The 16,943-nt window shown below is 42.9% G+C and overlaps 1 protein-coding gene across 1 annotated transcript in view; it reads left to right on the forward strand.

The window, feature by feature from the left end:
* Positions 1–16,943, forward strand: part of LOC124262532 (histone-lysine N-methyltransferase EZH2-like) — a 101,749-nt gene that overhangs the window by 54,667 nt on the left and 30,139 nt on the right. The window contains 1 exon segment of the mRNA XM_046697036.1: positions 8,311–8,411. Within this exon segment, the coding sequence (XP_046552992.1) occupies positions 8,311–8,411 (101 nt within the window).

A 16,943-nucleotide genomic window follows, 5' to 3' on the forward strand; every position in this document is an offset into this window, starting at 1 on the left:
TCTATCTTCTCTCATCCTCTCTCTGTCACTCATCCTCTCGTCACCAGTAAATCTATCTTCTCTCATCCTCTCTCTGTCACAATACGTCACCAGTAAATCTATCTTCTCTCATCCTCTCTCTGTCACAGTACGTCACCAGTAAATCTATCTTCTCTCATCCTCTCTCTGTCACAATACGTCACCAGTAAATCTATCTTCTCTCATCCTCTCTCTGTCAGTATCGTCACCAGTAAATCTATCTTCTCTCATCTCTCTCTCTGTCTGGTCAGTAAATCTATCTTCTCTCATCCTCTCTCTGTCACAGTCGTCACCAGTAAATCTATCTTCTCTCATCCTCTCTCTGTCACACAGTCGTCACCAGTAAATCTATCTTCTCATCATCCTCTCTCTCACAGATCGTCACCAGTAAATCTATCTTCTCATCCTCTCTGTCACAATGTCGTCACCAGTAAATCTATCTTCTCTCATCCTCTCTCTGTCACAGTCGTCACCAGTAAATCTATCTTCTCTCATCCTCTCTCTGTCTGTCGTCCTGAGTAAATCTATCTTCTCATCCTCTCTCTCTGTCTGTCGTCCTTGTAAATCTATCTTCTCTCATCCTCTCTCTGTCTGTCGTCACCAGTAAATCTATCTTCTCTCATCCTCTCTCTGTCACTGTCGTCCACCAGTAAATCTATCTTCTCTCATCCCTCTCTGTCAGTCGTCACCAGTAAATCTATCTTCTCTCATCCTCTCTCTGTCTGTCGTCCTTGAGTAAATCTATCTTCTCTCATCCTCTCTGTCTGTCGTCCTTGTCTCAAATCTATCTTCTCTCATCCTCTCTCTGTCAGTCGTCCTGATAAATCTATCTTCTCTCATCCTCTCTCTGTCTGTCGTGTCCTGACAAATCTATCTTCTCTCTGTCCTCTGTCTGTCACTATCTTCTCTGTCCTCTCTCTGTAAATCTATCTTTCTCTCATCCTCTCTCTCTGTCTGTCGTCCTTGATAAATCTATCTTCTCTCATCCTCTCTCTGTCACAATCGTCCTTGAGTCAAATCTATCTTCTCTCATCCTCTCTCTGTCTGTCGTCACCAGTAAATCTATCTTCTCATCCTCTCTCTGTCTGTCGTCCTGATAAATCTATCTTCTCTCATCCTCTCTGTCTGGTCGTCACCAGTAAATCTATCTTCTCTCATCCTCTCTGTCTCTCTGTTGAGTGGAATCTATCTTCTCTCATCCTCTCTCTGTCTGTCGTCAAATGGAATCTATCTTCTCTCATCCTCTCTCTGTCTGTCGTCCTGATAAATCTATCTTCTCTCATCCTCTCTCTGTCTGTCGTCCCAGTGGAATCTATCTTTCTCATCTCTCTCTCTGTCTGTCGTCCTGGTCGTCTATCTTCTCTCATCCTCTCTCTGTCTGTCGTCCTTGTAAATCTATCTTCTCTCATCCTCTCTCTGTCACAGTCGTCGTCACTGGTAAATCTATCTTCTCTCATCCTCTCTCTCTGTCACAGTCGTCTGTGTAAATCTATCTTCTCTCATCCTCTCTCTGTCTGTCGTCACCAGTAAATCTATCTTCTCTCATCCTCTCTGTCTGATCGTCACCAGTGGAATCTATCTTCTCATCCTCTCTCTGTCACAATCGTCACCAGTAAATCTATCTTCTCTCATCCTCTCTGTCTGTCTGATCGTCCTGTAAATCTATCTTCTCATCCTCTCTCTGTCTGTCGTCTGAGTAAATCTATCTTCTCTCATCCTCTCTGTCTGTCGTCACCAGTAAATCTATCTTTCTCATCCTCTCTCTGTCTGTCGTCACCCAGTAAATCTATCTTCTCTCATCCTCTCTCTGTCTGGTCGTCTTCCTGTAAATCTATCTTCTCTCCTCTCTCTCTCTCTGTCGTCATCATGGTAAATCTATCTTCTCTCATCCTCTCTCTGTCTGATCGTCTGATAAATCTATCTTCTCTCATCCTCTCTCTGTCTGGTCGTCACCAGTAAATCTATCTTCTCTCATCCTCCTCTCTGTCTGATCGTCACCTGTGATCTATCTTCTCTCATCTCTCTCTGTCTGAGTCGTCCTGATGAAATCTATCTTCTCTCATCCTCTCTGTCTGTCGTCTTGGTCCATCTATCTCTCTCATCCTCTCTCTGTCTGTCGTCTGATGGAATCTATCTTCTCTCATCCTCTCTCTGTCTGATCGTCTTGATGTGATCTATCTTCTCTCATCCTCTCTGTCTGGTCGTCCTTGAGTAAATCTATCTTCTCATCTCTCTCTGTGTCAGTCGTCTGATAAATCTATCTTCTCTCATCCTCTCTCTGTCTGATCGTCTGATCAAATCTATCTTCTCTCATCCTCTCTCTGTCTGTCGTCCTGAGTAAATCTATCTTCTCTCATCCTCTCTCTGTCACAGTCGTCTGATCAAATCTATCTTCTCTCATCCTCTCTCTGTCTGATCGTCATGATGTAAATCTATCTTCTCTCATCCTCTCTCTGTCACATCGTCACCAGTAAATCTATCTTCTCTCATCCTCTCTCTGTCTGTCGTCACCAGTAAATCTATCTTCTCTCATCCTCTCTCTGTCTGATCAGTCGTCACTGATAAATCTATCTTCTCTCATCCTCTCTCTGTCTGTCGTCCTTGATGGAATCTATCTTCTCTCATCTCTCTCTGTCTGTCGTCCTAAATCTATCTTCTCTCATCCTCTCTCTGTCTGTCGTCCTTGATGGAGTCTATCTCTCATCCTCTATCTTCTCATCCTATCTCTCTCTCTCTCGTCGTCCAGTGGAATCTCTCTCATCTCTCTCTCTGTCTGATCGTCCACCAGTAAATCTTCTCTATCCTCTCTCTGTCTCATCCCTCTATCTCTCTCATCCTCTCTCTGTCTGGTCTGTGATGAAATCTCTTCTTCTCTCTCTCCTCGTCTGAATCTATCTCTCTCATCCTCTCCTCTGTCTCGTCCTTGGTAAATCTATCTTCTCTCATCCTCTCTCTGTCTCGTCATGATGGAATCTATCTTCTCTCATCCTCATCTGTCTGTCGTCCAGTAAATCTATCTTCTCTCGTCTCTCTCTGTCTGGTCGTCACCAGTAAATCTATCTTCTCTCATCTCTCTCTGTCTGGTCGTCCTTGGTGATCTATCTTTCTCTCATCTCTCTCTGTCTGTGTCGTAAATCTTTCTTCTCTCATCCTCTCTCTGTCTGTCGTCACCAGTAAATCTATCTTCTCTCATCTCTCTCTGTCACAGTCGTCACCAGTAAATCTATCTTCTCATCTCTCTCTCTCTGTCTGATAACGTCACCAGTGGAAATCTATCTTCTCTATCCTTCTCTGTCTCATCTATCTTCTCTCTCCTCTCTCTCTGTCTGTCTTGAGTAAATCTATCTTCTCTCATCCTCTCTCTGTCTGTCGTCACTTGTAAATCTATCTTCTCTCATCCTCTCTCTGTCTGTCGTCTTCATGTAAATCTATCTTCTCATCCTCCTCTCTCTGTCTGGTCGTCCAGTAAATCTATCTTCTCTCATCCTCTCTGTCTGTCGTCACCAGTAAATCTATCTTCTCTCATCCTCTCTCTGTGATCGTCTGTCCCATAAAATCTATCTTCTCTCATCCTCTCTCTGTCACAGTCGTCACCAGTCAAGTCTATCTTCTCTCATCCCTCTCTGTCTGTCGTCTTGAGTAAATCTATCTTCTCTCATCCTCTCTCTGTCTGATCACCCATTAAATCTATCTTCTCTCATCCTCTCTCTGTCTGTCGTCCCAGTAAATCTATCTTCTCTCATCCTCTCTCTGTCTGTCGTCCTGAGTAAATCTATCTTCTCTCATCTCTCTCTGTCAGTCGTCCTGATCCTAAATCTATCTTCTCTCATCCTCTCTCTGTCTCTGTCGTCCTGGTAAATCTATCTTCTCTCTCCTCCTCTCTCTCTTCGTCCCTGAGTAAATCTATCTTCTCTCATCCTCTCTCTGTCATCTATCTTCTCTCATCCTCTCTCTGTCTGGTCGTTCCTGTTAAATCTATCTTCTCTCATCCTCTCTTTCAAGTCGTCCTTGCATAAATCTATCTTCTCTCATCCTCTCTCTTTCCTTGGTCACTCATTAAATCTATCTTCTCATCCTCTCTCTTTCTGGTGTCATGGTAAATCTATCTTCTCTCATCCTCTCTCTGTCTGATACCTCATCAAGTCTATCTTCTCTCATCTCTCATCCTCTCTCTGTGGTCAGATCTGTCGTCCTAGTAAATCTATCTTCTCTCATCTTCTCTCTCTGTCTGTGGGTCCTCCAGTAAATCTATCTTCTCTCATCCTCTCTTTCTGTCAAATCTATCTTCTCATCCTCTCTCTGTCTGATCGTCCTGATTAAATCTATCTTCTCATCCTCTCTCTCTGTCGTCTGTCATGTCTAAATCTATCCTTCTCTCATCTCTCTCTCTCTGTCTGTCGTCACTGGTAAATCTATCTTCTCTCATCCTCTCTGTCTGGTCGTCTGTAAATCTATCTTCTCTCATCCTCTCTCTGTCTGATCGTCTGGTTAAATCTATCTTCTCTCATCCTCTCTCTGTCACAATGTCACCAGTAAATCTATCTTCTCTCATCCTCTCTCTGTCTGTCGTCACCAGTAAATCTATCTTCTCATCCTCTCTCTGTCTGTCGTCACCAGTAAATCTATCTTCTCTCATCCTCTCTCTGTCACAGTCGTCACCAGTAAATCTATCTTCTCTCCTCTCTCTGTGTCTGATCGTCACCAGTAAATCTATCTTCTCTCATCCTCTCTCTGTCTGTCGTCCACCAGTAAATCTATCTTCTCTCATCCTCTCTCTGTCTGTCGTCACCAGTAAATCTATCTTCTCTCATCCTCTCTCTGTCACAGTCGTCACCAGTAAATCTATCTTCTCTCATCCTCTCTCTGTCTGATGCGTCCAGTAAATCTATCTTCTCTCATCCTCTCTCTGTCACAGTACGTCACCAGTAAATCTATCTTCTCTCATCCTCTCTCTGTCACAGTACGTCACCAGTAAATCTATCTTCTCTCATCCTCTCTCTGTCACAGTACGTCACCAGTAAATCTATCTTCTCTCATCCTCTCTGTCTGTCGTCACCAGTAAATCTATCTTCTCTCATCCTCTCTCTGTCACAGTACGTCACCAGTAAATCTATCTTCTCTCATCCTCTCTCTGTCACAGTTCGTCACCAGTAAATCTATCTTCTCTAATCCTCTCTCTTTCACAGTACGTCACCAGTAAATCTATCTTCTCTCATCCTCTCTTTCACCAGTAAATCTATCTTCTCTCATCCTCTCTTTCCCAGTAAGTCTATCTTCTCTCATCCTCTCTTTCACCAGTAAATCTATCTTCTCTCATCCTCTCTCTTTCACCAGTAAATCTATCTTCTCTCATCCTCTCTCTTTCACCAGTAAATCTATCTTCTCATCCTCTCTCTGTCACAATACGTCACCAGTAAATCTATCTTCTCTCATCCTCTCTCTGTCACAGTACGTCACCAGTAAATCTATCTTCTCTCATCCTCTCTCTGTCACAATAGGTCACCAGTAAATCTATCTTCTCTCATCCTCTCTTTCACCAGTAAATCTATCTTCTCATCCTCTCTCTGTCATTCGTCACCAGTAAATCTATCTTCTCTCATCCTCTCTCTGTCAATGTCGTCACCAGTAAATCTATCTTCTCTCATCCTCTCTCTGTCACAATACGTCACCAGTAAATCTATCTTCTCTCATCCTCTCTCTGTCACAGTACGTAACCAGTAAATCTATCTTTTCTCATCCTCTCTCTGTCACAGTACGTCACCAGTAAATCTATCTTCTCTCATCCTCTCTGTCACAGTACGTCACCAGTAAATCTATCTTCTCTCACCCTCTCTCTGTCACTGGTGTCGTCCACCAGTAAATCTATCTTCTCTCATCCTCTCTCTGTCACATTACGTCACCAGTAAATCTATCTTCTCTCATCCTCTCTCTGTCACAGTACGTCACCAGTAAATCTATCTTCTCATCATCTCTCTGTCACAGTACGTCACCAGTAAATCTATCTTCCCATCCTCTCTCTCTGTCACAGACGTCACCAGTAAATCTATCTTCTCTCATCCTCTCTCTGTCACAGTACGTCACCAGTAAATCTGTCTTCTCACCCTCTCTCTCTGTCACAGTACGTCACCAGTAAATCTATCTTCTCATCCTCTCCCTCTGTCACAGTATGTCACCAGTAAATCTATCTTCTCATCCTCTCCCTCTGTCCGAGTATGTCACCAGTAAATCTATCTTCTCTCATCCTCTCTCTGTCAAAGTACGTCACCAGTAAATCTGTCTTCTCATCCTCTCTCTCTGTCACAGTACGTCACCAGTAAATCTATCTTCTCATTCTCTCCCTCTGTCACAGTATGTCACCAGTAAATCTATCTTCTCTCATCCTCCCTGTCACAGTATGTCACCAGTAAATCTATCTTCTCTCATCCTCTCTCTGTCACAATACGTCACCAGTAAATCTCTTCTCATCTTCTCTCTCTGTCACAGTACGTCACCAGTAAATCTATCTTCTCTCATCCTCCCTCTGTCACAGTATGTCACCAGTAAATCTATCTTCTCTCATCCTCCCTCTGTCACAGTATGTCACCAGTAAATCCATCTTATCATCCTGTCTTTGTCTCAATATGTCACCAGTATCTCATGCTTCTTTCACTCTCCTCCTCTCCTCTTAAAAGTATCAACTAATATGAAGAGTAAAGTGTATTTGCTACAGTCTTAAGTGCAGTCGTTCAGAGCAGTCTGCCCTTCATCTCTGGTAATCTGCTGTGGCTCATAACATTTGTCACATTGACAGTATTTAGCAAAATTAGATCTCAGCTTTGACATATTTTCAGCTAACATAACTAATGTACTATATATCACTCATGTACTGTGAAAGAGAAAGTATCATTTGTATGTTGTTATGTCATGATGTCACTGATTGTATGAATGTGGCGAAGGGACTATTTGAAACATCAGGTCGCTAAGTACAATGGTGATTCTTTAAGAGTTTTGAGGAAATGACAGGATGCTTCTATGTTTGCAGAGTACCGTATATGACCGTCTATAAGACGACCCCATGGATAAGACGACCCCCAAACTTGACCCTTAAAATCAGTGTCAAAATGGTATGTTTCGTGCATAAGTCGATCCCCCGCGATGGGGTCCTGATGGGGTCCTAATCGCGGCAAACACAGACCACAGACAACTGGCAGTTACCAATAATTATAACTTTGGTCCACATTATTCAAAGAATTCACTGTCATATATATTGTGTCTACTCACGGATCGAAACGAAGTGTAGTTGACAGAAAATGCATAATATATTTTGCTTCTCTAAATATCATATTTATTGTAGCAACAAACTGGCTTGCCTATTTTACCCCATTCAACAATCACGAACTGATTACCGCCTCGTTTTCCATTGAGTGCTAGTTTACAGTAACATCGGTAAAAATGTGTGAATTTAAATGACGTCCGTATTTTACCCCATTCCATGTGCTTACCACGTTCATGAGGGTCCGTATAACCTTAGTGTTGATTATATATATTTTACATAAAACTGTAAATAAAATTACACAATGCTAGGATATATTTCTTTGGGTTAAATAATAGTATTCTGTATTATATTTTACTGGCGACTCGTCAGAATTCATCCCGTTATATTATTGTGCATGTTTGAACTTGTTCAGCGAGGCGTGTGCAAAAATGCAGCTGATTGCTATTTCCGGCTCAAATACACGCGGTAATCTTAATTAATTTATAGAGCAAAAACTGTAACTAAAATTACACAATGCTAGGATATATTTCTTTGGGTTAAATACTGGTATTCTGTATTATATTTTACTGATGACTGCGTCAGAATTCGTCCCGTTATATTATTGTGCATGTTTGAACTTGTTCGCCGGGAAACGTGTGCACAGCTGATTGCTATTTCCGGCTTTGTGTACGAGACAAATACGCACGGTAAATAATCTTGTCTAGTGATGTTTAATTGCAAATTTGACGTCTCTACTGACAAAGTCGTCTTCTGTTGTTTGTTCACAGGAAGTGATACGATGTTGTTTTCTTACCCCTGGAAAAAAGTTTGACGAAAGCGTAACCCATGGATAAGACAACCCCCTTCTACAGACTGCCTTTTTTGGTCCTCAAAATTCGGCTTATAGACGGTCATATACGGTACATGCAAATGCTGCAAGTTCACCCTTAGTTTGCTTTTGCATGTGTGATCAGCAGAATTATATGGCATGTTTCTTTTCCTTCTTTGAGTTTTGACGTTCACATCAGGCTAATTGTAATGTTTTCCATTTTCTACAGCATATCACCCAACTCCAAGTATGTTGAGTAGAAAGACTGCAGATCGAAAACATGGAAGTGAGCCCTGTGGAGGTGACTGCTTTATGCACATTGATGGAGTGGTGAGTACAGCATCTCCTCTCATTATCCAACCAGTGCCCTTTCAGCAAATGAAAGAAGAAAGGTGCAACGATTGTGAGAGTGTCCTGCAGTGAACATTGTAACGACAAATACTGGAGGTAGGAATGATGTTTATTGTATTGTGTATGTGCATCGATTGTGAGATTGTCCTGCAGTGAACATTGTAACGACAAATACTGGAGGTAGGAATGATGTTTATTGTATTGTGTATGTGCATCGATTGTGAAAGTGTCCTGCAGTGAACATTGTAACAACAAATACTGGAGGTAGGAATGATGTTTATTGTATTGTGTATGTGCACCGATTGTGAAAGTGTCCTGCAGTGAACATTGTAACAAATACTGGAGGTAGGAATGATGTTTATTGTAAATCTCGCAAACAATCTTCAGTCATGGCTAATAGATCGGAAGCTAATATACCCTGTCAACTGTTGACTGACGACCCGCCACCGGCTGGTGGCCTGCCTGAGTTTCCCTCGGGGATAAGCGTGGGACGCAGTCCGCTATGTCCAAGAAGCGACCTGCATCTCAAGACATTCCGTCTTCACAGTCTAAGACTAGGAAAGCGTCCACATCATCTCAACGTACGCTTCGAACCCCCAGGTCCACAGCTTCGTCAAAAGGGAAATCTACGAAAACTACAAATAATTTTGCCTCCGATATTCTACCTGTCTCAGAATTATGTTTATATGATGATGACATTCCGATTATCATTCCAGAATAAGAAACGTCATAAGAAACGTCCAGTATCTGCTACCGTCACTACAGCGCAGATCAACACGCAACCAGAGATGCTTACGCTGACGCCAGAGTTTATGATTGAGGGTCCCGTCACTTTCACAGAGAGGCCACCCTCAACGCCAGCGCAGACCGTCCTAGACGACCTGGTCAACCAAATCATGAGACTGATGGAGGACCGTTACGGTTTACAGAGGCCCCAGAGCCCAACCCATAATAAGTCATACAGGGCCCCAGAGCCCGCCTTGGCTTCGCGTAGGGCCCCAGAGCCCACAAACGCGCCTCCGCGAAGGGCAACCCAGCCCGTAGCGATCACTTCGCAAAGGAAGTCCCAGGCCGCCTCCGCGAAGGAGCTAGAGCCTCTGCAGTTGCGAGGGACATCACGGAGAAGGAGCGCTTCGCCGAGCCCACACCCTGTAGAACACAGAGGTCGTTCTCGAAGCAAGCGCTCATATGTCGATTCGGACACTGACTCGATACATTCGCGAAGGCTAAGTGGCTCCAAATCTACCTCGCCCAGAAGATCTAGAAGAGCTTCGCGAAGTCCCCAGCGTTCGCCGAGGATGTCTCCTCCAAGGTCTCCTTACACTAGCCACTCGTCAGTCTGTTCACCACAGTCCTCTCATAGATCTTCCTACAGATCTAGGACTCCGACATGTGACCCTACGTCAGAAGAGGAAGAAGGTATCATTTTCTCAGATGCTGAGATTAGATACTGGATGGTGAATGAGTTACAACTTGCTTCCCCATCGAAGAACGAGAATTCAACTCAGACTTACCTGATGAAGGATGATGATGTAGACAATATCACCTTACCTCCTATTGACCCGATTGCAGCGGTACCAGCTAATCTGGATACAGCCTGTTCCAAAGCTTCGAAAGTCCAATCTACACATTTCCCGGTCTTCAATGCCGAGAAATTTGCTGGACACAATATGGACCCCTTTTTCAAGGCCCAGGATATTGATGACAACTTTAAATTAATCAGTGATGCCAAGTCCATAAGTTACAGAGTAGACGATCGCAAATTGGCCCAATTAGATACCATCTCCAGGAGAATGTTCTTTGGATTGAATAGATCTAGAACTATTAATGAAACTCTCATCACCAAGTTCAAGAATTCTACAGAGTAAGAAGATAGAATGATCTACTCAGCTCTACTCATGCAGAAAAGAGACCACCAATTTCTTACAGAGCACCTGTCAGCGCTTACTGAAACTACTACCATGGCTCGTCAGGAAGGCTTACTAGCCTCCTGCTCTTGGGATAAGCAATTCACAGAATCTCTATACTCAGCTCCATGGTCATCGCCCTTACTGTTTGGTAGCAACATAGACAAGGTCTCCAAAGAAGTATCTAAAGACTCCAGAGAGGTACTTATGATCAGATCCATGGATACCTTAGCGAACGTCATTAAACAGTCAGCAAAGAGATACTCTGGCAAGTCTAAGTTTTCGGGGCTACAGAAAGCACGGGACAAGAAATTAGCTGCAGCTAAAGATCCCAAGGATTCTTTTCGTCGCCCATACAGCAAATTTAGGGGAGGATCAGCTAGAGGCAGATCATCCAGAGGTGGCCGTGGATTTAGACGATGAAATTAAGGTTCGGAACAACTGGAGTCTTCCACCCCCAGCCGTTCCAGTACAACCTTCTCAAGTGGGTGGACGCCTTCAGCTGCACTGGGAAAACTGGGGAATACTACAAGATCCATATGTATCCAACATCCTACAGCACGGATATCTAATACAACTCAAGGCCAAGCCTCCGTTAACAGTTACCCCCACAGGGTTCAACGTTCAACCGGCTCAACTACCTATGTTAAGAGAAACAGTAGCTACTCTGCTAAACAAACAGGCCTTAGAAGTTCTGGATCAACGAAACATCGTACCAGGTTTCTACTCCCCAGTTTTCCTAGTGCCGAAGAAAAATTCCAAGGAGAAGTTTCGTCTCATATACAACATGAGCATTTTCAACAGAGAATATCTATGACAACAACCAACGTTTCGCATGATACACTTACCGCAACTCCGGCATTTAATTCGTCCCAAAGATTACATGGCCAGCATAGATTTGCAAGACGCATATCTACACATTCCGATTCATCCCAACTCAAGGAAATATCTAAGATTTATCCAATGGAAGGTTCTTCCATTCGGAATCACATCGGCCCCTTGGGTATTCACAAGAGTGACCAAGCCTATTGTCTCATACCTACATCGTCAAGGGCTTCGCAGCGCTTTTTACCTAGACGACGGTATACAAGTGGATCCAGATCCACAGCGTCTCAGACTACAGCTGAACTTTATAATCAAGCTACTAACTCAATTAGGATGGTTAGTAAATCTACTCAAGTCGGACCTAGAACCAACGCAGGATCTGCAATTTCTAGGTATACGATTTCTAACAGCTCAGAATCGTATTGTCCCGGAGGACAGATGGATCAAGATCCAACAACTTATTCATCAAGCCCTACTCTCTCCGTTACCACTACGACAGTGGCAGAGCCTATTGGGACTACTCACATCAGCTCAAGACTTGACAGTCAGAGGCAGGCTTCAATTACGTCCGTTACAAGTCCTCATCAATGCTCATCTCGAGGACCCTCTACCATTCAGTCTACCAGATTATGTCAAACCACATCTACTCTGGTGGACCAAGAGATTGAATGTTTATGCAGGCGTCTCCTTAGTAGAGGCGAATCGAAAACACATCTCTCGTGAGGCAGCGTCACTACAAGGTTGGGGAGCCCACCTTGCCCGGCAGGACAGCGTCAGGCCTATGGAGCAATCAAGAGAGCAAATGTCACATAAATCTGCTAGAGATGCAAGCAGTCATAAGCGCCATAAGTCACTGGAGCAACCTACTACAGAGCGCTCAGTTGATGGTTCACACAGACAACTCAACAGTGGCGTTTTATGTGAACAAACAAGGTTCAACAAGGTCACAGAACCTACTGACTCGATGTTTCAGACTGTTCGATCTAATCGACAATCTAAACATACGCGTCAGAGCTTGCCACATTCAGGAGCAAAGAATGTATTAGCAGGCGGCTCTCTCTCGGCCACACCAACCGTCGCCGACAGAATGGATGCTCCACACAGAGATATTCAATCAAATAATCATGGAAATAGGATCTCCTCTGATACACCTATTAAGCCACTCGATTCAACAAGCAACTGACAACATTAAGTATCGCCAGTCCCAGACCCACTAGCATGGGCAGCGGACGCACTAAGCATATTGTGGGAGGGACTCAGCGTGCGCTTTCCCGCCTCCAGCGTTAATCCCACAAGTCTTACAGAAAATCAGTCAAGCGCAGAGCCTCCATCTGATTTTGGTGGCCCTACTGGCCAGCGAGAACTTGGTTTCAGATCTCATTCAAGAAATCGGAAAACCAATTCTTCAGCTCCCACAACGCGCCAATCTATTGATACATCCGCACACCAAACAAGTGCACATAACACCAGAAGCATTCCAACTTCACGTATGGATTGTATCAAGGCATGTCTGAATAAGAGAGGTTATTCTGCCAGAGCGGCTAAAGTGGTCAACGCTTGCACTACGTAACTCAACTCGTAACTTATACGATGACAAATGGCACAGTTTTGTCAATTACGCTGCTAAGAAAGGATTTACAGCCAGATATGCTACACATCCTCAAGTGGCAGATTTCTTATGTTATCTACGTCAAACTAGGAATCTAAAAGGCTCAACCTTGTCCACTTATCTTGCAGCTATAAGTTCTGTCATAACTATGAGAACGGGCGTCAAGTTAACAAAAACACCAGAGTTACTCGCTTTGTTTCACGCTCCAGCCTGGGATCTAAATATAGTGCTCCAACACCTCACTAGTGAGGCTTATGAACCATTGCTATCCACATCGTTTGAATCACTGACCCACAAAACCTTGTTCCTGTTAGCACTAGCTACGGCCGCCAGGATGTCAGAGATTCACGCACTGGATTACAAGAGAACACGCTTTGATGATATTCATAACATCGCTCATCTGGGACTTCGCTGGGATTTTATAGCGAAAAACCAACTGCCAGGTCAACCAGACAGATTATTCCACGTCCCAGCTCTCTCATCCATACTTGGACCGCATGATACGATGGATCTATCACTATGCCCAGTAAGAGCACTGAAAATATATCTCCAACGATCCAAACAGAGGAGAGGGAAATTCAAGAGATTATTTATCCCTATATCTACAGCTACGCAGACAGAAGTCTCACGTACTACTATCTCTATCTGGATCAGAACTGTCATACTACGTGCCTACAAGGCTGCAGGACTCGACCCTCCAAGAGCTTCTAATCCTCAGGAAATTAGAGCGCTAGCCTCAACTCTCGCTCTACATGGGAATTGCTCGTTGAATACCATAATGGAAGGATGTTTCTGGAGATCTGATATGGTGTTTGCCAACCACTATCTGAGAGATATCACCACCGAGGACGTCTCAGGTATCCACCATTTCGGTCCCATGGTCCTCGCTCAACAGTTGACAGTTCCACGGAGAAGATAAGTCTATCTTACAGATTTTATACTTATCTGATAACAGTGCTAATAGCTACATGCTATCTATATATTTTGCTTAAGTTTAATTTATTTTCTTAAGCTCAGTACTATGGTTTTTATATCATACTATATATAAGCTTACAACTCCTAGGAGTTTTGCTATTATATATATGTTCACCTTAAGTTTCATCAATCCTTAAGCTCAGTCATATGGTCATATTCATAAATGTATTAGCTAACAAACTCTAAGGAGTTGGTTACTATTATACAGCTTAAGTTATAATTATATCTTAAGCACAGTACTATACTATTATAGCTTAAATATATGCATATCTTAAGCTTAATACTTTGGTTCATTTATAAAAGTATCCACTATAAACTCACAGAAGTTTATACTATCACATTAATAGCTTCAGCTTACATTAATGTTGTATATACTTTTATCATATTCAGTAAATTGTAATAACCTTTATATGGCAGCTGATAAGTTAAGCAGCAGGAATTCATCAGTCCAGTGCCTTTATAAAGTTCCCATAGGGTTATTACAATCATCACAGTTCAAATCACTAATTATTAAAATCCAAAGTATATATATTCCCACCTCCTTTTCCGTCGGATTCTACAAGCAATAAGCATAAGTCAGGAAAAGGAAAAATGTGAAATTTTTAGAGTAAAATTAATATTTTATACTTATCCTGACTCATGAGGTAAGCCCTCCCGTCCTCCCCACTTAACACTTTGGATTTCTTCGGAAAAATAAAGTGTCGGGCTCAAAACAAAAGGAGAGAGTGAGGCACATGGGTTGAGGTGGCGCCCTCGTTCCCGTGCTTGTGGAAGGGAGGTAACTCGTGGTGAGTACTAATTAGTGATTTTTTATTGAAGGGAACTTCAATTGGGAGATACACGTGTTCCACTATGTTGGCAAGAAGAAGAAGACAAGCAATAAGCATGAGTCAGGATAAGTATAAAATATTAATTTTACTCTAAAAATTTCATTTCTGGAATATTGCTAAAAGAGGCGTAAAACTAAACTCACTCACCCACTCACTCAGGCTGCCTCTGCAGCAGTACCTCAGTATTACAACACGATGACATAGCCATAGACACTCACCAACTGCTTAATTATCTGATGTAATATCTTTCCAGGTTGAGGGTAATAAGATACCATGTACCTTTCATACATGGAATGTATCTGTTTGTTGTCGGTTCTTATGGAAGCCATGAATCAATCTAAGATTCTTCACAAATCAGACTTAGTCCCTTCACAGACATCACTGTTTATATTGTGTCGGTTGACACAAGACAGATCACACTGTTCTGTGACACCAATCTTAGACTATCAGGTCTAATCTCATTGGTTGATTTTGTACCTACTCATTACCTATTTGTAGATTTTGTGCTACAGGGATGGGGAGCTCATATGAATCATCTCTTGATGATTCGTTTTGTCATGAGTGTAAAACAATCTGCACATCAACAGTCTTGAATTACTGACTCAGTGTTGGATAGACTGACTTGTCTGTGCCAGTTATTTTTTCTCACAGACAACTCAATAGTGTCTGATCACATTAACCACCAGATTCAGTCCCCAGCTTCCCATGTTTGTGTCTGTTATTCTAGAATCTCCTGCCATCTCCTGTCCTACCCAGATTTCCACAGAAACTCAGGCAGACTCAGAAAATCTGTCTGGTGTTGGTCATGCCATATTGTCCCAGTTTAAGTTGCTTGCCAGGACTAAGAAAGATCATAGGAGACCCTGTTCTGGAGTTTCTTCGGAAATTCACCTACCAAGCAGGTACTTCCCGCACCCATATCACAGGTTCTTCATAAGTGGTGAGTCTCCAAAAGGTGCTAGTGACCCAAGGTTTCCCTTTGAGTGCAGCATCAATGGTAGTGAAGGTGCAGTGTAGATCCTCTTGGGGTCTTTATACCTCTGAGCGGATTTCCTTTGCAAGAAATGACTCCTATGAAGGCTTAAGCTCAGTTTATTGCTGATTATTTGTTGTAGTTGTGTTAGACAAAGAAGCTATGTGAATGTTCTTCTGGTATACATGTGGCAACATATGTAACATATGTAACATTTGACCATCTTCTAAATGGCATTGTGTAATCATAGCTTTTGGCCGTGGGAGCCGTGCCAAGTAACACTTATCAAGGCTACCAGTTGTCCGACTATGCGATTAGGTGTCTGACTCTGAGGTGTGGGTTCGAATCCCAGATGGGACTCAACCCAACCAAAGTACAAGAATCTGTACTGTACTGAGAAAGTGTAATCCCAAATAAAACATGTTACATTTGACCACTTTTGTAAATGGCATTGTGTAATCATACATGTGGCAGTCATTAACTAGTCACAGCATTGCCTAGAATAAGATGGAAATGCTGGTTGTTTAGGTTACTCATTGATACATGAATAACTTACAAGTGCAGTATCATTGCCATGGAACTGTTAGCAGTGGTACATTATGAAAAAATGCAATATTTCTCCACAATTTCTTGGGCCATAACAGACATTTCCATAAGTGATGGTTGGAGGAGAAATCTGTTTGAATCTGACTCTTGTGAATAGGCACCTTTTCTGTATCCCCAAGCACCATCTCCTGACTACGGGACTGATATCAGCAGCTGGGGTCTACAATTGCCTGACCCAGATGTGATACACACCGCCCACGACCACTACATACAAGTGCGCCACTTGCGTGAAAGAACAACTATGGCAACATTGGCAACAGCAATACCAGGCATGCAGAGAATATCAAAACAGACAGTGCAGAACCACCTACATGCGGCAGCCTTTCATGTTAGAGGTCCAGTTAGAGGTGTAAAGATGACACCTCAATATCGTTAGCATCAACTTGAATGATGGCCCCACAAGGTTGGCGACAGTTCTGGTTCATCAATGAGTTTTGCTGCGTCATGATGGTAAAGGGCATCCAGGAAGGAGACAGGTTTGGTTGTGAAAGTTTGATGATGTGGGCTACCATCTCCCACAAACCTGGTCCATTGTCATGGCAACCTACATCATTCATACCCTGTGATGTGACATCATCATTGTCATGGCCAACCCCAATTCAAGACAAAGCCTGGAATCAACAGCATGTGTAACAGCTGCATACCTTCACTTATGTCTACACTTGGCTCTCCAACTTGCCGTATTTGAACCCAATAGAACATTTGTGTAATTAGTGGGATAGAAAGCTATGACAGTTATCATTGCAAGATTTGTGGGCCGTCATTCACCATGCAGTAATTCAATCT

The sequence above is a fragment of the Haliotis rubra genome, unplaced genomic scaffold (genome assembly GCF_003918875.1).
Source record: "Haliotis rubra isolate DU_JTF1 unplaced genomic scaffold, ASM391887v1 Scf843, whole genome shotgun sequence".
NCBI lineage: Eukaryota > Metazoa > Mollusca > Gastropoda > Lepetellida > Haliotidae > Haliotis > Haliotis rubra.